Below are 25,485 nucleotides of genomic sequence, written 5' to 3'. Positions count from 1 at the left end.
GTTAGAATCTGAGAAATGCACTTTAAAGGCCTCGACGTTAAACAGTTGCTGGTCTGGGACCAGCTGAGGAAGAGGAGACAATACTGAGGAATAAACTTCCCTCTTTAAGAGTTCAAGGATAAGTGTGGTATGTTGTCTTAATTCTTAACAAATCCCATGAAAAGACCAAACAACAATGAAGAAATCCAACCAATAAGTATTGTGTGTATAAGCCTGATATATCTTTTTCCTCTGTGCCGAAGCGCTATTGCTGTCTAGAAACAATTAAAAACACATTAATGAGCCACAGTGTTGCACTGGGTGACATGTTCCTTCATTACCATGAACACACAAACTGTAGTTTGTTCAGACACAATCCAATAAACACAGTCCTGCTACTGGAAATACTCACCATCAAAGGCACTATTTCCTGAATTTCACCAATTCTTTTGAAAACTAAATTATCCAGTTTTAGCAAATTACTACTGTTAAAAATAAACAATGTGTATCAACTATATGTCTGTGACCCATTTTAAATCAATTTAACATGTTCCTTCATCTTTCCGCTGTCTGTAATGAATACACCAAAAATACTTTTTCTTCAGTAGGAACCATTACGCAGGAAAGTTGAAAGATACAGACTACAATGCTGTTGCTTTTGGTCCCATAATGACTTATCATATTTGAAACTATTCTCAATTCTGAAAGATGCATTTTGCAAATAGTCGTCACTTTGCATCTTTGTAGTAACTTTGGGACACTTTGTGATTGTATTCAATGTGTGTTTTTGGTAATGTTGTGTCTATCAACAGTCATTTTGCATCTTCTTGTAATAGGTTTGCATCTCTGTATTAATTTTGTTATTTTGTCAGATCAGAATCAGAAACGGTTTATTGCCAAGTACGTTTACACATACAAGAAATTTGGCTTGGTGATTGATGCACGGCAATAAACAGTGCAATATGAGACATAATTTAAAAATTTAAATGTGAAAATTTACAATAGTATATAATGAACAAGCAAACAACACAGGGGAAAAACTGTGGCATCACCCTTTAACCTTTCTGTTCCACTGAGGCAGCGTATTGTGGTTTTTCTGGAGAGCTCATAAGAATGTATAGGCCTACTGTCAGAATGTGAAGCAGGACAAGACCTCAGCAAACCCTTTCTCTCGATAAATTAAACCAAAACATGTTGCTGTGAGTTACTTTCATGAAGACTGCTGAGTGCTTTGTCTCGCAGTCTCTCATCGAATAAAGGAGGGTCATGATTCAATGCACAGCACATTTATTGTCTGGAGGGAGATTCATCTCGCAGGAGCAGCACAGGAAACGTTGGACAGGATGCCGGTTTACAACATTCATAGTAGGCTAAACATGACGAGTCCCCTCGGCGACAGCTAGTGCCAAGTCAGAAACTGATACTCTGCCTTATTAACCGCTTTAATATGAGTTTAACAACAGTCTTGTCATGTGCAGCAGCGTGCTGCAGAGGCAGCGCAATGTAACTGGGAGAGGTTTTTTATGGACAGCAACGCAAACTAAAAACCCTGCAGGTCAAAAATGTTTGCAGAACGCTGAATGTCCTGAAAATATCGCGCGGTGTCATGGTGTTAAACGCGCTGTTAGTAATGATGCCTCGCAATTAATTGGCTGATGATGAGGCTAGTTATGATGTAATCTCTCTCACTCTCTCTCTCCTGCACACAGCCAGCCCCCTCCCTTCTCTCTCTCTCTCTCTCTGTCTCTCTCTCTCACGTATCCCCACCTCTTTCTCTGTCTTTCTCTCCTATCCTAACCAACATGGCCGCTAAGTCGGATGGAGCAGCGGTGTCTGTGGAAGATGACAACACGCCCAGGAGCCTCTCGGAGCCGGGGAACCCCACCACCCGGCCCCGCTGCAGCGCCGCCGGCGGGAAACCCTACACCCTGCTGGACTGCTGTTGGGTGCTCTGCGCCCTGCTCGTCTTTTTCTCCGACGGCGCGACCGACCTGTGGCTGGCCGCCGACTACTACCTGAGAGGTGACTACTGGTGGTTCGGCTTGACGCTCGTCTTCGTCGTGGTGCCCTCCGCTGTCGTCCAGGTATTGAGTTTCAGGTGGTTCGTGTATGACTACTCGGATCTGAGCTGCGGGGACGGAGCAGCGAGCGGCAGCGGCACCGGCGCGGCGGCGGCGGCAGGCGCGGCATGTGAAGCAGCCACGGCAGGCGACCACACTTTAAGCACCAAGGACAGCAACCAGCGCGGTGGGAGCGCGGTGGTGGGCAACGCTGCGAATGCCACCCCGGTTTGCACATCCTCTGTCCTGTCTGCGACGGCAGGGACAGTCGGAGCCCCCCGGAGGTGCTGCATCGTCTGCATGTGGGTCTTTCAAACCGTGCTTCACGTCCTGCAGCTGGGGCAAGTCTGGAGGTAGGACCGCTGGGGGTGGTGTGGAACAGGAAGGGTGTGCATGCATATGTGGTGGTGTGTGTTTAATATGTGCGTGGTGCACATGTGAGTATTGTATTCCCAAGTGTTGGAGACATGTGTGTGTGTGTGTGTGTGTGTGTGTGTGTGTGTGTGTGTGTGTGTGTGTGTGTGTGTGTGTGTGTGTATATAGCATTTGTAGCATTCACTTTCACACAACAGTGATAGTAAATAATTACTGGCTTTTTGCCCATCTTCCTTTCTTGTCCTGGTTGTGACAGAATCTGGAGGGTTGCTTCCAGGCGCCTGAGCTCTATAATACTCAGTTTCATTCTCTTGTACCTCTGTTTCTCATGGTCCGGACAAGCTGACAGGAATACCATCAAAGCGCTGGCTGCTTGTCACGTTAGTGATCTTGAAACTGAATCTTTTCTTCCTCCACACTCAGTGAGATTGATAAAATGTAAAATGAGAGGAGGCATTGGCAAAATCTTTAAGGCAGCATTCCACCCACAGCACATCCACACTAATGGTCCTATCCTGTGCTTTGAAGTGTGTGTGTGTGTGTGTGTGTGTGTGTGTGTGTGTGTATTCCCCAATGGATATGTGGTTGGCTTAGAGTAAAGTCCTCCTGAGCCACGTTCACTTGATTTGAGATAATGTGTTTGACTATTTCAGACTGTAAAACATAATTAACATCACAACACCTCAGGTTCACACACACATTGTGAATTTGTCAGTACATCACACATGTGGTACTCTACAGTATGAAACCACAGTACATTAAGTCTTTAACAATCAAAATCACATGAAAATGTCCTAAAATAAATGTAGTTTATTAAATAGGCAATAAAATGGCAGAACAACTTGATGTACAAACATGTTAACTAATATTTTTCATAATGACAAAAATATTATTATGTGCATCAAGTCTGAGCAGTTTTAAGACTCATTCAAGAGAGAGTCCAAGACCGAGACCAAATGTGCATAGTGAGAGCCAACAATATGGGTTGGGTCCTTCGGTGTTTGACAGTGATTGTGATCAGAACAGGAACAAAATAAGTGCTTCAATATCTTCATAACAACTTAGAAAAATCTATAATACATATTATATACGATTTTATTGGAAATACAACATACGTATACAATATTACAAGCTACTAGTGTTGGTCAAGTACTGTATTTAAGGTGCTTGTATTTGATTTGAGTATTTACATTTTCTGCTACTTTTTAGTTCAACTCCACTCAATGTAAGAGAGAGATATTGTACCTTTTACTCCACTACATTTAATTGACAGCTGTAGTTACTTTTCATGTTAACAGTCAACATAAAAACCATATGATCAGCTTCTAAAATACAATGTATTGTGAAAGGTGAAACCAGTGGTTCCCAACATTTTTGGCTTGTGACGCCATACATAGGGACAAAGAAAGCATATTTTTCTTCTCTACTTCAGTAAAAGTACAGGAGTATATTTACATCATGGTATTGGTAGTTAATCAAATGTTCTGAATATTCTTTCCACCATTGCAATGAAAGTATATCTTTATGTACATTTGTGGATAAAACTATACTTCTACACCTGCACTGTAATATTGAAGAATTTTTGGTGAACCGACACCTGACTGACAGCAGAGCAGCCTGTCTAGGCTGTCAAGAGCAGCTACTGATGTTAGGCAGGGAAACTGATAAACAAAGAAAAAGGAAAGAAAAAAATCCAACTGGACTTGGTCAAGACCAAAGAGTGAAACAAGTCAAGAGTTGAAACACCCACGAGACTGAGACAAGTCTGAGATTGAAAAAAGAAACAGACCAGACTTGAGCAATGCAGGAATAATATACAAGCGTTGCAAACAACAATGTAACCTACTCCAGAAGCTTTTGAAAAACACACAGTCACCACTTTAAAATCCATGTCCTACCCAGCAGCGTCATTATTTTTTTATTGAATTTGATATTTTCGAGCACCAGTTTAACGGGAGTCTTTTATTTTCTGCTTGTTCGTGTTCTGTGAATGTGGAAAGCTGGTGGAGTAAGTTGTGTGTTACAAGTTGTGTCAACTTTTTGGAAAACAGAACATGGTGTAAAAAATATACATGACAAGCTGTCGGTACCTTTTGAACTTGACTCTTTGCTGGTCAAACTCAGACAGCAGAGCAAAAATGGTTAAGGGCCTTGCTCAAAGAGTAGGATAAAGGATCAAATCACAGACCATCCTGCTGAAATGTCCTTCAGCCTACTGCTCCAGGGCTACAGCTGACCTCTGACCTCTCTGTGATGGTGGAAGAAGATAGGAAACTACAATATGGGATGTTAAGGGATGTTACCTGAACTAATTAAAAAATGGAGCATGTGGGAATTCACACAAGCATAATTACATGCAGATTCGGTAATGAGCTGCATTAATGAACAACAATAAGATGCTGAGAGGTGGAGAATGAGCATGAGTTGGTTTTAATGTGATAGTTGCAGCCAGGAGAGTTGCTCAGTGTGACTGGGATTTGAGTGTGACTCCAGTTACAAATTTAATGAGCTGAGATGTATTCAGCACCTGTGGAAATGGCTCGCGAATTTCACCTGCAGCCAAACAGTCCAATTTCATATTTATTTTCCCTCCACTGTGATTCAAATCTGACCTAATCAATGTGAACTGCAAAATATCCTGTGTTCCCAATTCACATCTGCACCACATCATTGGCTCAATAAAATCAAATCTTTCAGTGAGAAACCTACGTATAAAATGCATTGTAATACTCAAAACGGGAATTTGTTGACTCATGTCAATCACCTGAGAAAATGTGCCATCATTTTGCAATGTAGCAGCTGGGCTGAGCAGAGAGAAAGAAGAATGGCTGAACGAAAGGTAACTTGAATGGCATTTGGCCTAAATTTCACTAAAATGCCCACTGACTGCTTAAACCAGTCAGCAGACAAAATGTTGGCATTGTACAATCCTGCAAACCATAGGGTACATTGAACGTGTCTGGACAAAAACATGCAGGGAAATGCATAATGAATCGTCAAAATTGTGAAACAATTCATTAGGTTCACGCAACAAAACTACTTGGCGAAGGTTAGAATTAAAGTCATGGTTTGTGTTAAAATAACGTAACAATGTACTGTTACAACATAATGTAACGAGTGTAAAAATACAACTAGACAAAAAATCGCCCTTTTAGCATACTCGTTTATGTACCACGATGTAACAAGTGTAACAACGTTAGGTACACAACGTTAGGTAAACAACGTGAGGTAAAACAATGTTAGGTAAAACAATGTTAGGTAAACAACGTGAGGTAAACAACGTGAGGTAAAACAACGTGAGGTAAACAACATTAGGTAAACAACGTGAGGTAAACAACGTGAGGTAAACAACATGAGGTAAAACAACGTGAGGTAAAACAACGTGAGGTAAAACAACGTAATGTAAACAACGTGAGGTAAACAACGTGAGGTAAAACAACGTGAGGTAAAACAACGTGAGGTAAAACAACGTGAGGTAAAACAACGTAATGTAAAACAACGTAATGTAAAACAACATTAGATAAAAGCACATTAGGTAAAACAACGTTACGTAACAAGCGTGAAGTCAACGTATACTTTGGTTTCATAAGAGACACGGATAGTGGTCTTCTGGGTGAAAGCCCTGTGTTTGTTTGTAACCTACCGTAGACAATTTGTAAACACCTGTAATAGCATGTAACCTACCTTCAATAACGTTGATATTCTACGTCACTTGCTTCCGAACGCAAAAACGTCCACATTCATCGAATCAGTGGTCTTTATAAACTTTTAATGCCAACATGTTTCCCTGTCGTCTAGGCTGTTGACAAATCGTGTTTGCCAGAATCGATTTTGGCAGTAAAATAATAGGCTGTACCTTACATGTATTCATCATAACTCAGAGAGTCAGGAGGGGTATTTTAGATGCGTTTGCTGTGATTTTCTATCCCTTTTCTCCGTCCCTGGCTGCCTACAGCCCCATTATATTTTGCAGAGACCTTCCTCGCCACAAACAACACAGCTTCAGTCGACTCGTGTTTATGTTTTCCTGACGAGCACTTTTAATGGTGAAGTTTTTTTTATCCTTGTCTCTGCAGTGTAAATTTAGTTAGAAGCATCAGATGCATCTTTAATCAATATATAACCTTTATTCATTCATAGTAGATTAGCAGCATCTTGTGTTTCTGTCTCCCTGTTGCATGTTTTAATATTCAGCCTGTTTATACTGAACACTGATGTCATGGGTTTAAAAACCTCTTTTCCATTTTTGTTTTGCATCTCTCTGTCATTCATTAAAGGATAATTAAAGTAAATTCTGATAAAGAAACAGGGCAGCTAGAGATCACACTCTGTTTCTATCTTTTCCACACAAATATTATAATAATTTAAATTCCTTTCCAGATATTTCCTGCAGCAGTGCAAGGGCAGAGGGTTTTTCAACATTGACAACCAAACTAAATGGTTTAAATCATCCAATCTTGGGGGAAAAGTCCTTCTCAAAGGAGAAAAACAGACCAGTGTCAGTAGCCACGGCAGCAGGGCAGAGCCAATAATGCATTGTAGTACGAAGACAGGTTGAGGTTTGAATCAAGGTCGACTCACCTTTACTCGACAGGAGACTCGCTCTGCTGTTGATATCGCTTCCTCCATCTACATTTGAAATCCACAGCTGAAAAGCAGCAAGGTCACATCTCTTTATCTGGTAGGTTGTTGAAAGGCGTTCTGGGAAATGTAGCGAATTTTTAACTGAATCTGATGAAGCACTTTGGGAGAATGTGGATCACACAAGAAGAGAATGTTTGCACCTAATCACTGGTGATCTTGATGTAGTGTGTGTCTTGTACTGTAAAAAGATGAATTGATGTTGTATTTTAAAGACTTTAAACTGATAACAAATACAATGTCGGTGTATTAATTCAATGCATTCTCATTCCAGACTAGTCAAATACCAACGCATTGGTCAGTGGCCCGAAGCTTCAAACTGTGACGCTTTAAGTACCTCTTTAGCCTCACTTTTTGGACGTGGCAGGGACGGCGTGTCAACATTCTTCACATGCATTGTGTCTTTTTAAAATAGACTTCAGTCTTCACAGGAAGTAAGGTTTAGGCAACAACACCACTTAGTTAGGTTGTGGTTGCGCTGGCCATCTGTTTACATTGGAGTTAGTTGAAAGCCCAGTGCGTTGCATACAGAAGCTAAAGGCTGTGTCGATACCTGACTACGAGGGGTACTGACCAAGCTCCAGTATTTTACAAGTTAGAAGTGAATACTACTACTATGGTACGCCTTGTTAAAGCAAATGCAGTCTGATACATAATATCTGCAATAAATCCCTCCTGCATGAAGATTATGATTCGTTTTTGTTGAAACTGTTCCAAAGAGAACTGTATGATCATTTTGGAGGAAGCAGTTTGTTGCATCATACAGAGAGGTGTCATTCCCATCGTCCTCATCTGTCAAAATAAAAAATGCAATTCAGACATTCATCCCCTTTTCCTGTTTTAAAATGCGTGTGAAGAAAAATCTTCAAACAGACAGACACACACACAGAAAGACCGGTTGTGAGACAGAGCATAGACAGCCGATCAGACAGGTGGACAGACCAGCAAAAAGAATCATCCACTCCTGGAGTTCAATGGTCGGACAACGTTGCAGTTTTTGGGACAATCCAATTGGTTCCTGCTTGTGCCAGACCAGATCAATCAATCTCAGAAATAATTGAATCAGTTGCAAATGGTCACTCAGCTCAGGTGGTCTGCCCGTTAGCTGTGTCTGTCCGGCCGCGGCTAATAATCAGTCCGAGGGGATAACTGGCAGCATCAATGTAGCTGAATCATTTAAATCTTGGTGTGTGTGTGTGTGTGTATGTATGTGTGTGTATGTGTGTGTATGTGTGCGAGAGAGTTCAAAGAAGGGTTGCTTCACTGTTCATTCACATATGAAGTGGTTATTGCGCTTCATTTTTTTTTTTTCATTTTATTTCATGGCCTGTCACTCAGAGTCTCTTTAAATGATGGTTGCGTGGGGTAATAACCTGTTGGCAGCCATGTTGGATAAATGACAGTAAAAGGAAGAATGTTAGCAGGTCTTCCTGTCAGACATTTATATGTATATGTATAGAATAACAAATCATCCTTTCTATCACACAAACGAGAGCAGATCAAGTGTCCGGTCAAACACAGGCAGAGGGTCCTTCTTATCTTGTATCTTTGTGTTAACATCAGTCCTTTTCACAGAGCCTTGCACTGCTGAATCATTGATATACTGCCAAAGAGTCCCATGATAAACTGAATCTCTAATTTCATCCACGACAAAAGATTCAGGTTTATTATGTTCTGTTGATGCTCAAGTTCGTGTCACTTCTCATTTATTTGTCTTGAGATATCTTTGATTGACTTTTATGTTTACAGTTATGGTCGTTCTTGAACTGTGTCCAAATTGACCCTTCCTAAGTCCATCCCACCAACAGTTAATATTGCTATAGGTCCGACAAACTTGACAAAAATAAATGTGGGGATGCCGGCTGTGTAGTTCTATTGATCCGGGTGCTGCATTGTGTATTAGATAGTTTCTGGGCCTCATGCAATATAGCATCAAAAGCCAACCGCAAGGGCTTGAAGTTTTCCTGCTGGGATGTTAGACGTGTATATCCAAACAAATAGAACCAAAAGTTATATCAGGGCAACACGTAGCCTTGTAACCATGTACTTTTGTTGCATTTTTGTTCAGATTTGTTTACATTTCCGTAACTAAACCTGACCAATACGTTTTAGTGCCTTAACCTAACCAAGTCTATTTTGTTAGACCAGGGTGTGTTCAAGTTCAGAGATGACATCATAATCAGGTGATTAGAGACAGATGTGACACACCTGGGGAGAGCAGGAGAGACTGTGGCCTGAGTTTATGCGATGTTGAAACAATAATCTCAAGGTAATGATTTTCATTTAGGTATTTGTTTTGGACGATCACCAACAGAGAAAATCACTTGCAGCTGCTCCATAATAAACGCCTTATACTACACTTGATACATTTAATAAAAACATTTTTTATATTTGCTCAAGCTGTCACTATATCCTGACAGTACATGAAACAGATAATCTGCGGGAAACATAAACTAAGCCTGTGAACTCTAATGAAACTGTCAAACTAGGCATCACTGATCAAATATGAATACAGATTATTTTACCGCATCACCCCTTTTCCCTTCAAATGTTTTCAGCAACATATTGAGGTGTTCTTTCAGTAAGAAAGTTTGTGACCTTGCTGCCATGTCGAAAACAGTCGAGCCAAAACCGAGCACCGCCCACCGGTCGAGCGAACTCTATTATTTTGCAGCTAAACGGCAACCTGTCTTTTTTTAACAGATTATCGTTCTCATGTACAACTTTCAGGATATAGTCACTGTTTTTTTTATTAATGTTACCAACTCTAGCTTCAAGCCATAATCAATTCACCTACCTCGAACACTCTTACTGTGAAGCAGCAGAATGTGATGTATACTTCATCAGTGTATTATATCTTTCTCAGGCTAAACTGGCACTGTTAGCTGAAAGCTAATTGGCTGACATTTGTTATTGGCTGTGATGCTTTTTGAACTACAAGCTGTTTTTTGGTTGATGTTTGAGTTGTAACTTTCCTCCCTTGTGGTGGACAGCAGCAGGTGAAGGAACACGCTGAATTTCAAAAGGCATCTCTTTAAGAATTTATAGTCCTGGGACTGTAAATGCACATAGGTTTTTGTAAAATTCAATAGAGTTATTGATTATGAATAAAAATATGCCTGGGGGGAAGTTTTGATGATCCACAGCCTCCTGGCTGCCTGTCTTGTCTGTTTGTATGTCTCTCTCTCTCTCTCTGTCTGCCTGTCTCACCATCTGTCTGTCTTTCTCTCAGCCTGTGTCTCTCCGACTGGTGTCTCTCTGTATGCTCTCCTGTCTGTCCGTCTGTCAGATTGTGCTGAATAATTCACTACAGTCCTTGAGGGAGCTGTCAATCATTTCCAATGTGCCTGTATGAGTGTGAAGGGATGTAGCGTTTCCTGCTAGCTTCCCCTGTCATCCAATCTGTCTCTGTCACTTGCTCTCTCTCTCTCTCTCTGACTCTGTTTTCAGTCTATGTCTCTCTGCTTTTACTGTTATTTGTTAACCTAAACTCAACACAGGTGGGGTTGGGTGGCATCTAAGGGTGCAGGGATGTCGCATTTAATAGTCTGACATGTGCTTCAACATCGTCATGTTGTGCATCTGTGTGCGTCTGTGTGCTGTATGTAGGACAGCTCACATAGTTTTGCACATGCTCAGTAATGCGTGTTATTAGCATGTGCCCTGCAGGTGGGAACACACACACACACTGAATTGTGCGACTAATGAATTCACAGACACGAAATGAGAGTATGCACATATACCAACACTCTACTGTGATTAAAAGCTTACATGTAATGTTGGTTTTGCAGCCAGCGAACATCCAAACCACACCTGCACCCGTTAAATTGGCCGGTTCTGATGTTCCAACACCAGCTCTAAATTATATATGAATTTCCAACAACATCCTACGCGCTAAGTAATTCATTAAGAAATATTTGTTAATTCTTTTGTGATTGTTGCATGCCCTGTAACCGCAGTCATCAATGGTGAGACCAAACTGCCTATTACTGTGTAATTAAACACAAACTCATTAAGGCTGAGGAGGAGCAGGGTGAGAAGCTAGAACTAATCTCAGGAAACAATGTGTTTTCGAACATGTTCCAATGTTTTGACTGTTTTTACCAGTTAAGTCTATATAGCAATCAAAAGGAAGAATTGTGTGCAAAGCCAAGCCAGACCATTGGCTGATTGTGCACTTCTGTGTTGTCTGTTTTAAAGCATTCCTGAAAAAAAAGGTATTTCATTTCTCAACTAGCGATATTAGTTTCGGAAGAATCAGAGTGTACATGTCACAAAACAACCCAGTCATCAATGTTGGCATTGTACATTTCTGCAAACCATGCGATACGTTGAATGGCTATATTTTTAAACCAAAAATGTGTTTCATAAATATGTTTCTTGGTTACGGTTAGAAAAAAGATTGTTAGTTTGTGGTAGAACAATAACACAACATAACGACGACTACCTTTCGCCGACTTTCTTATGAAAAAGCAGATAAGAAATGTAACAATGTTGCGTAACAACAGTAACAACTTAACTAGCGTAAATAAATAGCAACTGCCCATAGCGAACTTAGAAGACATTCCGTAATAAACATAACAACGTTACACTACTAGCATTAAGTCACGTCTGACTTTCAACTTCACACAGGACACGAACAGCTGTCTCCTTGGAAAAATATTCCTTTGTTTGTTTTACGCATCCACCACCTCTGCCACACGCCTTCAGTGGACTTTCTAGCTTGTTATGCTGGTTATAATTGTGATGGAAAATTTCAATTATAAATCGGGAGAAGAGTTCGAGTTTTTCAATCTTTGTCAATGAACAGAGTCTTGAGAGAATCAAAGTTATTTGTCTTTATTAATATTTGCAAATAGGAGAGCGTCTCCACTGACACGTATCTCAGTGTACAGTAGGGAGCTGTCAAAAAAGTCACAGAAATCACATCGTTATATCCTTGCAAAAACCCCCTCCTCCTGAGTAGATTCAAACAGGGGGGAACCGGTCTCTTTGGTCTCTTGGTCTGTAAGAGCAAAAGCAAACAAGACATTTAAGTTCATTGCTAACTTGATCGATCCAAACAGAGGGATCTACTCTTTTATCTCATCATGCTAGAACATTCATCTTTAGTCCTCAGGTGAAACTTATTAAGCACACAAGGCATTCGGTCCAAAACTTAATGATTTACTACTAGACATGCAAAAGACTGTTATGTCCTTGTCATATGTCTGACTTATATCTTTAAATTAAATATGATTCTAAAACATATTTTTTCCCATTACATTATACTAATTCATTTTCAACAACAGTCGCTCCTTATACTACGTTACTAGCTCTGACTGAATGCAATATTGTAGACGTTCAATGCATCCGCGGTTTGCAGAAACATACAATATCTACATTCTTTCCTGGCAAATGGGTTACACAAAGCCTTTTATAGGTAGATAGATGTGACGTGACACAAACGGCACATCGGTAGGACACATAATAACTGGAACACCACAGCGTTCTGTGTATAAACATCCTCAGCAGAGTTTGTGCCTCCTGAACAGTGAACCACTCGCTGCTTGCTCCGAGCCTCAGCGCTGCAGTAATGACCCAGTTTCTCCTCTGGGATCAAGTAAGTTCATCTTGTTTCACAGCCTTTTGCTACAAATTAACTACAGTCAGAATATCTCTTTTTCACCATATGAATTTGATCATTATTAGCAGATGGATGGGGAAAAGCAGACTGTATTTCAATTAGTTTTTTTATGGTTTGAGTCAGTTAAAGCCTGACAGAGGATAAGTGCATCCCTCCTGAAGGCTCCTTAATTCAAAAATTCATTGAAATTGCCGGCCTTTTGCAGCCGCTATACCTGCAAAAATAAGACAATTGAGAGAAACTGTAATTTTCAAAGCACCTGCAAAGGGTGAAATGCACCCTTAACTGTGCTGCCGAGCAAACAGCGTCTCGTGCTCCTGTGCTATCAAATTAAGTAATATGCAGACATTTGTTGCAAAATTGGCCTGGTTCTATGCAAATGATAATCATTGGAAAAACAGTCCAATTCACAAAGATCCGTACTAATGGCCACACGAAGGTTCAGTTTCAGCATTGGGGTTAGGTAGCTACGATGGGCCGCAGCGCACGCTTTTATGACGGGCCCGTTACTTACTGAAACTTTTGTGTTTGAAAGGCGTAACTGCGTGCTTGGTTGGCAAATGTGCTTAGCTTGGCAATCTTGAAAGACTTTGCAACTAGGTTAACTACTGGATATCATATTGTCTCGTCACACGATGAAATAAAGACTTGACATTGGACATCATCAACATACATATTATCATCATTCCAAATCCGTATGACAAAAATACCAAAGATGCAATTTGTTTATAGATTGACAATTTTACCAAAAACTGTGACATGGGTTTGCGTTTTTTCGAGGGCATATGTAGCAAATGGTACCATATTCAAATTAACGTGGTCTTCTCGGAACACAATCGGCTGTAATACCGAGGTGGGAATCTGATTCACTCACAAGAATGACACATTGTTGGAGGACCCGCTCCCTAAATGGGGTGTCACACCCAGACTTTATGGGGGCAAAATATCTTTTGTGAATCTGACGGCGCAGATAACTGTTGCAAGTAATTTGCAATTCATATTAACCGTCGCAATCCATTATTTGCCAGCCTCAGTGCAATAACTCTATGGATGAGAGTGCAGCCGTATGTGGCACACGACGACCATCCTGTGAATAAATCAATAAAGTCAGTTAATCAGTAATATCTTATTAGTCAAGTCAAACCACTAATTGTACCAGCTAAATAGCAGAAAATTACACATCATCAGTAAATTACCTATGTATAAAGATCAGTCGAGGCCTTTTCTTCCGTGTCTGATTTCGGTTTTGGGATTAACCAATTTTATTTTGACCTCGATATATTCTCCTCATGGTTTCAGGGTAAAAACTGATGGTGGGATGGATATAGACATATAGAGATCTATAGAGGGTGTAATCTGGGACAGAACATGGACTCGGGCCTGCACAGGGTTTGTTAGTTTAACTCTGTGTGTGCGCTTCAGTGACGCATGTTATTAGCATGTACCCTGCAGGTGCACACACACACACACACACACACACACACACATAGATTTCTCTTCATCTTTTGGTCTCTCTCTTGCTTTGGTTCATACAAACACATTCAGACACGTTCTCCTCGAATGTGTGAACTTTATGTTCCAAGCCCAGAGGAGCAGTTGTATCGCTGTGGATTCTAGTTTTCTCTCTCTGAGCTCTCTGAACTCACACTCTCTGATCTGTCTCTCTGGATTTTCCTCTGTGCGTCTCTCTCTCTCTCTCTCTCTCTCTCTCTCGGTGTTTGTGTGTGTGTATGTGTGTGTTTCACAGGAAAATCCTCTAAAGGAGAGAACCTTTTTGTCTTTCCAAACTAAAACACAGGGACCATTTTAGGCCTTATGTTCAGGGCTCCAGTCAGATGATTGATCTGTAGTAGTAGAACCAGTTCATGAAAGATTTCCCATTTGGTGCTCCAACACTCATGGTAACCTTTTCTGTCAAGGACGTTTTGCATTTTATATGTTCACTCTTTTTGGAGCATTTGCCGCCTTCAAATGGTTTTGAGTTTGTCTTTGACATTGGAAGTCGAGAACAAGAAACACTTGACAGTTGATTAAACATGTGAAACACTGTTGCTGTGCATGGACGTCATGCGACTTCTCTTTATTCTATTAAAGACAATGTGAATATTTCCCCCTCTTCTATTGCTTTTATAGCTGCTCCTCTTTTTTACACATCTTATAACCACACACACTCATACCAAGTCACCATGACTACTTTAGACCTGCAAGACTCCATTTAACACCATATAATCCATTTCAAGATTCAAGTTGTAATTACGGCTGTAATCCAATTTAGAGTTTAGTAATACACAGCATCAGAACAGGTTAAAAACACCTACATATTATCACCTTTATAAAGATTCTATGTACGACGTTTCATCAAACAGTTGCCTATTTACACATCCAGCAGTTACAGAGCAACATTGACCACATTGGAGTCATGTTTCGTCTTGCCTGCTAAATGTTAATCCAATATTTACTCTCACAGCAACAACTCTAAATCACAGTTTGAACTATTCTGTTGCATGTTCTGGCTGAGAAAAAACTGAGTACTACATCCTATCAAGCCTAACTGTGGAACCCAGACAGCGTACGCACACATTCCCCTAATAAAACATGAGAGGAACTACAGGCTGCAAGATTCAACAGTCTTTCTGCACTTGCAGCCTGTAATTCTGACTCAAATGTTTGACCTGTGTCTTTGAGCACATTTTTAACAGTCAAGACAAACCTCAGACAGATGTTTAAAATGGTGATTTCATTTTATACAACACTTTATACAATTGTATATGTGTAAGAGTTTAGAAGAAAGAAATCTATTTGCCTCAGTCTCCTGAGGAAACTAATCTGTTGTTGTATCTCGCTGTAGATGGAGTGTCCACAGAAGTTTTTATTATAGCTAATCTGAGTGTAATAGATTATGTTCCGTCAAGTAAAGAAATTGGGTCACCCGTTCAAAGCAGGGGAAAGATGTGATCATCATTGCCAAAGATAGTCCGTACATGACCTTATATATTTAGCCAAACTAGAAGCATGGCTCTGAAAATGGCATTATTTGTCAGTCCACTTCTCTTGTAAAGACAGAAATATCTAAATATAACATGAAATGATTCTGGGATGGAGGTTGGAGTTTTCCCTGTTGAAATTTCCAACTTACAACCTCTAAGCATTCTAGGTGCAATGCCAAACGTAAACAAAAGCTATGGCTGACCAGGACAAACTGATGTTTTTTTGACAAGTGTACACACAGCAACGTTTTCAATCAACTAGTCAAATACCGTATCTCAACATCTACTCGGTGGACTTAATTATGTTTAGTCGACCTGGACCTAGTGGTTGCTCGGAGCAGTTATCTTAGCATTTTTCATGGAATCGAAAAAAAAAATATTCTGATGCAGGAGTAGTCATTTTTTTATAAATCAACACACAACAACTGGTAGAGCTGCAGTGATATCAGCCACCCTTGTTATTTTTCTTGCACAGAAAGCAGTAATTGGCTTGTTTGTTTTTCCAACCAGGGCAACGGCTGACACCTATTTGATCAGAAACAAGTGTTTACATTATATAGACCCACACTCAACCACCAAAAATAAAATAATGACAATACTTTTAATTTGTATGGCACCTTTCAAAACATAATTACAAAGTGCTTCGCAACAAAAAAAATAAAAACTGAAGGAATTAATGAAGTCTTTTTTTAAATGTGTGTTTTTTAAAAGTCATTCAAATGAGGACAAAGATGATCAGCCCTCTCCTGTTTGTAGTGAGAAATGAGGCCCTGAAGGAACAGGCCTTATAGATCGATCATCAACCTGTCCACAGTACAAAGCGTTGGTCCAATCCTCTCTGGACTCGACTCGTTGGGCCCCGTCATGCTCTCCATTGACCTCGAGCACAACTATAAAGAAAAGTATAGTTATGGGAGGCTTTTTCTTCAGGAGATAAAATGCGTAAATAAGCTCATGGAAAACAGCCACATTTTATACATTACACCTTCATTGTGTTTGAATTATATATAGTCTTGATTTCATTTTCACAGAACTCCAGTATTTGGATTAAAGCTGTCCTTTTCTACTTCTCACTTGCTTTCATATCAAATACTACTGAAGTCTATTTAAAGAAATAATTTGACAACTTTGAAACACTTCTTTCCATTCTTAAAGACAACATTCATCCACATGTAGTTCATCATCCAGAGTCTCTGAAGTAAACGTCATCAGGTGTGTAAATTCTGTCAGCTCGGTCAAACAAAGACACAAGTTTTCTTCCTTTAACTTAAAAGTATTGTTAATTGGTGTCACCTATTAGAATCGTTGGAGCTTTTCTTTTGGAACAAAGCTTTTGAAACCGTCTTTAGAGGAAATTCAAGCATCAGGTTTGACTTCTGAGCTTTTAGAAGTTTTTTGGATATTTACTTTTAAAGACTTTTGGCTTCATGGTTTGTTTCTTATTTATTGAATAATAGCATTGAGCAGTTTAACTGTGCATTCATGATTTTGGCACCAAGAAGAGATTTTTAACTATACCGCTAGGTACTTCTCTAGCATCACTTTTGGATGGGACACTAACAGCTGCCTCCTGGGTAAAACTCTGTGTTCACTCTTTATACTACCTCAGTTGATATGGCTGTCCAATACTAATACGGTATCATACGGACACTAAAGGCTGCCCTGGTGTGTCTTCTGGTTAAACACATTAACAAGTGTAGAGGATTGTGCAGCCTCAGTGGAGGTTTCGCTCTCTGCTATCTAGTTTCTATTGTTTTGGCTCTTAAAGAACAAGTTCCACCGCCCCTTCTGTCAGTCAAACCAGCTAAAGATTGCAAATCCTGACATGCAGACAATCACATCAAATCTGACAATTTCAGTCTTGTTTTCTCGCTTGCTCTACATGTCCATCTGTCTCTCTCTCTCTTTCACCTCGTCCTCCCTCCCTCCTCCCTCCCAACTTCTCTTTCTTTGTTGCTTTGTGTTTTGTACTTTGCTGGGTGAAAGAAAGAGAGGAGACTTGTCTGCAATTGACAGACAAAATACTTCTGTCGAGGCGTCCTCTTGAGAGAACGCCCGTGTTTGTGATTTCCGACATCCTTTCATTTCAAAAAGAGAGAGAGAGAGAGAGAGGAGTAAAAGAATGAGTGTGTGAATGTGTTGCTTGTAGATGATGGGGAATAAAAAGAGAAAATGCTCCTAATCAATAGTGGAAATTACTGTGGATGAATGAAAGGAGCACAATATAGTATGAAAATAAAAAATGCAGAGCGAAGAGAGAGAGCTGAGACTTAGACGTTTGATTTTTTTTTTCTTTTCACAAAAATCCAACAAAAACAATGTTTCATTACTGGAGCAGAGAGAGAGAGAAAGGAGTTAAAGAAAGAAAAATAGGGATTGAGAGTAAAGGCAAAGGAGTAATGAGACAAGAGGAGAATATTCCTTAACTGAGCGCTTAACCTCTTTTTGACTTGTCCCGATGCATATTCATCTCTCTTTCTCTCTCTGGGATTTAGGGGAGGATGGATATGACGATAAAGAGAAGACATTAAGTAGGAGAGAATATCAGGTAGGGAATAAAAAGAAGACACACAGACGGATGGGTTGATGGCTGTGTTGAACCGTAGTCACTTTACTGAGAGTCCATTGTGTTCAGTCTCAAATCTCCAGTAGTCAGTCCAGTTCTCTTCCAGCTGCGTGCGAGTGAGTGTACAGTATATGCACAACCTATCTTCATACAACGGTTCGCATGATATCTTACGAAAAGTTATTTTGTTATTTTGTTATTTTTTATTTTTCTACGAATTTCCAGCAATATGAGCATGCAGTGTTCTTGGTTAGGGTTAAAATGACTTGGGCCAACACATGCGTCAAATTACGCAGCTTGGTCAGTGGCACTAAGCTTCAAACTATGACGCCCTTTGTATTCCTCCAGCGTCATTCAACTGTGTTTTTAGTTTCAAACAATACAGGAACACGCTTTGACCGTAATGCACATACACGTGCTAAATGAGTTTGGGAATCAGACACCGAGGAGCACTGACCAAGCTGCGTGATTTGACACGTTGGGTGTGAGAACGGGTTTCTACGTAAGTGGCATTATTTAAAGTATGTAAGTTACGTGACAAATAAGTCAATGTTGACTTCTGGTTTCGCAAAGAGCACAAACTGCGGTCTTCTGGGTGAAAGTCAGGTGTCTTTAGACCCACCCATCCACCTCTCCTGCCTTACGATTACGTGAATTATATGCAAACTGCAGTGCATAACTCTTCCTATAGCTAGAAACAGTTTATGAGAACAGCCCGATATACACCAGTGTTTTGTTGTGCTTTAAACATCCACGTTCACATTCAGTCACAAGTTCTGCTCGCATTTTTATGTTAACTCACTCAGAGTATTTAAGTAGCAGTAGTGCAGTGCCCAATGGGTCGATTGCTTGGCCTCCAGTATTGCTGCTTGCGACTTTATTGAGAGCTGTTGGCCCAAAAAACGTATCAACACATGACACTGAGCACCCTCGGGTCCTGAGCAACACAGCTTCCATGACATAATTGCGTCCGCGAGCAATATTGTACATGTCATTTGGGTGTAAAAGCTCACACAAACATCTATGTACTCAGCTTGCCTTGGAGCGGAGTAAGGCATAGAATAACTCTCGAGCTTTTTTGTCGACAAGGATATTCTGCCAAAAATGCGTAATTGATCTGTGCAGGGCGTTTTTATGTATCCAGGCACACAGGCTGCTCTCATTTGTTGTTTTGGTATGTTTATGAGTAATTATTGTGTGTGGTTTGTTTCTAAACGACGTATGCTAAACTGATGGATTTGATGAATGCTTCTGATTGGCTGCTATATATGCACAGGTGCGTGCTCCACTCAAGTAGAGTAGTTAGTCAATAAAACAAAAACATATGATGATTAATAATGTAATAACGATCAACTCACACTAAATTAAAAGGGCAAGTCTCACACATATAATGCTAAGAGTTTGTTTTGTCACTCTTGTTTTTGTTACTCTCTTCTTGTATCCTTCTTATCAGATGTTTTTTGCCCTTTTCCCTTCATTTCTCTTTTCTTTTGTAATTTTTCTCCTTCCCCTTCCCTCTCTCTTCAGGGACAAAAAACAATGAAAAATAAGTTTGAGCTTCCTTGCTCTTCTCACCTCTCCTTCTCCCTCCTGTTACATCAATATTTCATATTGGCTCTTTTGTTGTTGTTGTTGTTGTTGGTTTGATTTGTTTTGGTCTTGTTGTCATGTCTCCTCTTGTTTTTCTGCAGAGACGTTTGCACAGAAACAAGGTTTGCGTGTGTTTATGCGTTTATATGCAGTGGTCAGTCCATTATTTACATGTACACACATAAAAAGCCAATTATTTAAAGTACACCTGAATGCACATGCCCACTGATCCATGCAGTAATATGGAATTCAGTATGACACAAATGCACACATTCTCAGGATAATGTAAACCTGCTGACCTGTAACATTGAGAGTCTCATAAATACAGACCACAAACACACAATCCCATAATCCCTCAAATCCAATTAGAACACAAACAGAGACAGGTGCTTGATGAATTAAAGGCTCACTTCTTCATTGAAACTGCAAACAAACAAACAGAACAGAACAGTGTTCATCCTGAAAACTGGAAAAGACGTCAAAGTGCAGAAGCAAGAAATAAATAAAGTGGATACAGTGAAAAACAATAAAATAAATCAAATTTTATGAAAATATGAAAGAATACAACAGAGAACAGAATATTATATCAACATCCCAAAATCTCTCCAACTGGGGTTTTATCTCAATCTTGAGAATAATCAATAAAACCTACAATAAAATGTGAAGCAAGAGTTGATTAACAGCAGAGCTTCAATCCCTCAGTTCTGAGCTAAGAGTGACAATAAGATCTGCAGACAATCGAGTTGAAGACACGAAACACTTTTACAGAGTCTGTTCATGATTTTAAATCAGGGCTGCCAACTGTCACGCACTGACTGTGAAACATCCCTACTTTGATTTTGCTGCTTGGGGAGAAGTGCCCCCCCCCCCCCTTTTGCGTAGTATCACAGAAGTTTAGCACATGCTAACATTGTGAAACGGTGGCGGTTATGTTTAGGCAGCCAAACTATTTGGTATGGTTAGAAGAATCATGGTTTGGCTTAAAATGTGTATTACTTGTAACATAACCTAAGCTACGGAGATAATGATGGTTACAATATTATAAACTAGTTCTCTTAGCACAAGCGGATCCCTCTATTGGGCTCTATGGGTAATATGCTCCTCCAATAATGAGTATGCATTCTTCCACTGGAAAATTGCATCAGGGTAGCTGGTCAATTAGAAAGTGCATCCCAGAATCGTGCGGACAGCATAGTATATATGGCAGGTCACATCGCTGCTCAACATCCTCTTCAGGGATCGGCAAAGCAGCAACAGGGCTCTGCTGGTGCTTATAGAACTAGTGTTACAACATTGTAACCTTGGTTCTAACTCATACAGGCCTATTAGTTGCATTTAGCCCAACTAATGCACGGGTGTCTATATCCGTGTAGCTAGGACAACCAAGAACACAACCTATTTTCCTCTCATTGAAAACAAATGGAAAAAAATGGAAAGTGTCCTTTTAGCTGAGAATGAACTACAAGGCTATCTTTTAGAGCTCCCCAAAAAATAAATAAATAATAAAAATAGGCTTTAAATAGTGTATGGCACAATCCCTGTCCGTCATACCAGTTCGATCATTACCTGGAAAATGATCTTGCACTACATAACTCCAGTTTATCACACACAAGCCACAACAAAACATTCAACACTGCACACATAATGCATTATTTGACACACAGAGTACAGGTCAAGGTGAAGTAGTCTGACTTACCAACACACTGTAGCTGTTAATATTGCTGCTTTTCTGGAGTGTCAACATGCATCAGGTCACTGAAATAGTAAAAATGTTTGACTCGGCTTCATGAATTAATCTGTGATGTGTCTTGACAAAGACTACTTACGTACATCGTACATCAATATGTTTGTTTTTTGGAAGAAATCTAATTGTGCTGGATATGCTAGAATGATGTACTGATCACCAATTTAGGAAAGAAATGTGTCTTACTTTGGCTGCACGCTGACTTTAACTTGACAGAGCGCATTTTCTGACATCCTTTGTCATAAAATGTCATTACATGTTCTGCCTCATAATCAAAGTCTCCCCGGCCGTGTAACACCTGCCGCTTTCATGAGTTGAAAGTGTTGAATTCTTTGAACGTGAGCATCCAAAATGGGAGGCATTAGGCAAAATGTCTTTTATTTCATTGCTGCAGTAGCTGTTGGTATAATTGAAGCCTGCTGGGAAGGCACAATGAAAGGGAAACAAAGGTCTCCACAATTTTCTGTTTTTCTCCCTCTGTTCTCTTTTTATATTAGCTCCTTACAGTAAAACTGGTGCTGACAATACAGCCAGAAGAGAGTCCAGCCTGACTGTGCCCCCCTGTGGGCAGAACAATTAAGATAGGATGTGAGGGATGACGAGGAGGATGAGGAGGTGAGGGACAGACAGATGAAGGGAAGAAGGAAGAAGGAGACGAAGAGAAGTGGAAATGGGAAATAGTTAAGATAGGGAGTGAAGAATGGATCTGAGATGAGGACAACAGAAGGGAGGAAGGGGGAAAAATGAAGAAAAGAGAAAAGAAAACAAGAGTGAGGACAAGAGGGCAAGAAAGGCGGGCAGATAAAGAGATGATTGGAGCACAGACAATAAAATGTCCCAATTTCCCATAATCCTTGCAGTTGTGAGTAAGTGCCCATAGAGCGATACGAGCCAGTAAGGCTTTGGTCTCTCCGCTGCGGGTCACAATGTTCCCATTTCTTCTTTTTCTCTGTTCACTCAGAGCAGAGATAACAGAGCAGCAGGCAGCCTGAGCCTGCAGCCTATACTGAGGGCGACAGCAGCACATAGGTCAAGGTCAGAGGTTCGAATCCTCAGAGCGGCGCTGGGAAGAAGAATGAGTAACACTGGGCTCCTGCTAGTTAGGGATTCAATCCCTTTATAAAGTGATGCCAACCAAATCAGAAGCTGCATGTTATGAAGACAAAAGCTTACGTTGCTGTTCTCCTCTGGAAGTAACTGACAGCATTAAGAAAAAGTAATTTTCAGAACATTTCACTCCTGAAAAGCAAGCAAGGGAAACAAGGACATACGTACACCTTAGCCAGCCTGGTTTCCTAAAAAGTACCTTCCCATACCACAAAATGTCATTGTCAATTAATTACATTTTGAAGTTAAAACGTTGTCTTCCATATTACGTTTTTCACGAATCACAGGACTTTCACCCAGGACACCACTGTTTGTGTCTCGTGTGAAACCAAAAGTCGATGTTGACTTAATTGATGTCTGTGACTTAAAAAATATAACAAACCTTCTTATTTTAAGCCAACCCATGATGTTCAACTGAATATAACCAAGTAGCCTTGTTTCTTTTGTTTCAATTGAGTACGTTAACCACACGTTTAAAACTGCAACCGTAATCCAGGAGGAAATGCGTTTCTCTAAAAACATATTGAGAATGCAGTTTAGTTGTAACCGGACGTCATTTTGTAGGAGACTTGGTTGACTGTAACACAACCTCAGAGCTAGCAAGGTAACATGTTAAATTGTAAGAAACATTCGGTCGATTTAGTATATGTTTTGGAGGTTGCCCTTTTGTCCTAGAAAATGTAGACATTTCAAGTTTTACAATTTTTCTTTAGTTCAAATACGAGATTGAGAGCATTTTGGTTGTCTCTCAACCTGTTCTTTGTCTTTTCTTTGAAAGACAATAATAGCCAAAAGCCATGGCTAAGACTATGTGCATGTTGATGCGAATAGCTGCATGCAGGAGAAGTTTGTGTGACCCTGATTCATGCGTATGCATGACGAAGAGCAGGGCCTCGCACCCTTGCGTTGCGTTGCGTTGTCCCTGCCTAGAAGTTCCCTCACGTCTAAAGAGTGGTGCCCGCTCACACCGGGTTTGTTCCGAACAAGTGCCTCTTTGGAGCGTGCTGATTGCTTGGCTCCCCGACTGAAACGTGATGCAGGGAAGTGAAGAAAAGTTTAGTTGTAACGTTAGTACATCCACAATCCAGTAGCAGAAGTGAACTGCAGTCACTGAGCCGCTGCCTATAAAGCCTTGCTGCGGAAAACACGCTCAAGTCCACCAGAGCCCTGTAGAATTCCTGATTCAGTTCTTGCTACTCTTAAGTTCCTGGGACTGTTTGGTCTAAAAAGTTCATTGGATGATGTTATGTGAGCAGAGTGACTTTTCTCTTTTAGTTGAAGCCCTGAGAGGAGCCCAGGGAAACCCCTTTGATTCTGACCTGAGGCATTATTAAAGCCAGTATTGTCATGTTTGCTGTGAAGCCTATATTCCCCTGCAGAAACACGGCCTGACATATACATCTCCCTCATCAAGCCCAGCTGTCTGCTCGCTGATAGAGGAAGAGAGAAAGAGGGAGAGGACAATATGATGAAGATGTGAATAACAGTGAATAACAGTGAGAAATAGAGAAAGCAACTGAGAGAATATAGAGAAAGAGAGACAGACGGTGGGGTGGAAAAAGGAGATGCATCCAGAATACAAAGCAGGAGATCAAACGGGAAGATGAATAAAAAGACAGCAAAGGACGAGAAGGAAAACGAGTGTACGTGATTCACAGAATGGAAAAAAAACAGAGGAAGTGATGAAAAAGACGACTGAAAAGAGAGATAAAGTGAGAACGAATGAGCAGGAAGATGGACTATAAAAAGACGAAACTCTATGGAAGTGTGTGTGACGGGGTTGACAAAGAAAGTAGAGTGGAAGGTGGAAAATAAAAGATATGGTTGATAGTCATTGAGGGAGTGTGTGTGTGTCTATATATTGTATATGAGCATATGCCTATGTACTGTAATATTGACTCTGACTGAAGAAAACACACACACACACACACACAGTGACATTTTCAGTGAAGATGTGACTCCTGGCTACAGATTCTCTACTGTCAGCAGTATCACACTCTGTGTGAGAGACACACACACACACACAATTCTCCCTTAAGCAATAACAGCGGTGGAACATCTGTTGTGTTGAATGCAGGCGGCAACCTCCTGTTCTTTCGAGTGAAGCTGTTGTGGAAGTGTCTTAAAACTTGTATTATCTCTACTGTCCAACAGGGGCCGACTCCTCCGGTTGCAATAGAAGTCAGAATGTATGGAAGTCTATGAGAAAATGACCCTACTTCTGACTTGATTTATTACCTCAGTAAACACTAAACATGGGTTTATGGTCTCAATCACTAGTTTTCATGTCTTCAATACAGCATGATGTTTATTTAGTTAATTATGGTCCCATTTAGAGTGAAATAAACTATAAAGCGGAGTATGCTTTAGGGCGGGATTACTGTGATTGACAGTAAGCCCGTATACAGCGTCTCTACGTCACTTCTCAGCATTCCAAATATGATAACTCAAGTCTGTGCAAGATGATTTTCACAGAATTTAAGTGACATCAATCTATAATCTGATTTGTAAAATGCCTGCTGATTTAAAGATTGAGCTAAAAGAAGCACAAAAGTTCCACAGAGATGCAGAGAGGGTGGTAATACTCTTCTTTGCAACGAGAGACCTTGACATTAATGTAGTTGTTTGATTCATTGCTACAATAAAAAAGTATTGATTTTTGGAGCTATTAACCACTACACTACCACTCTGTAAGATCAACATTATTCCATGTCACCACATCTTAAAAACACATTAATTCAGATTCAACTGTAGCTTTAGTGAAGAGACGCTGCTCCACACACACACACACACACACACACACACACACA

At 40.3% G+C, this 25,485-nt stretch overlaps 1 protein-coding gene across 1 annotated transcript in view; it reads left to right on the top strand.

Annotated features, from left to right (window-relative positions):
* Nucleotides 1-1,772: 1,772 nt before the first annotated feature.
* xkr7b (XK, Kell blood group complex subunit-related family, member 7b) overlaps nucleotides 1,773-25,485 on the top strand; it is a 50,971-nt gene continuing 27,258 nt past the window's right edge. The window contains exon 1 of the mRNA XM_031844755.1: nucleotides 1,773-2,392. Coding sequence (XP_031700615.1) covers nucleotides 1,782-2,392 — 611 coding nt within the window. The 5' untranslated portion in view covers nucleotides 1,773-1,781. The remainder of the gene's footprint in view (nucleotides 2,393-25,485) is intronic.

Source organism: Anarrhichthys ocellatus, unplaced genomic scaffold (assembly GCF_004355925.1).
Source record: "Anarrhichthys ocellatus isolate YVR2014 unplaced genomic scaffold, GSC_Weel_1.0 scaffold5, whole genome shotgun sequence".
In the NCBI taxonomy this organism is placed as follows: domain Eukaryota; kingdom Metazoa; phylum Chordata; class Actinopteri; order Perciformes; family Anarhichadidae; genus Anarrhichthys; species Anarrhichthys ocellatus.
Note: the sequence above shows the minus strand (reverse complement) of the source record. Positions and strands in the feature narration are given on the sequence as shown.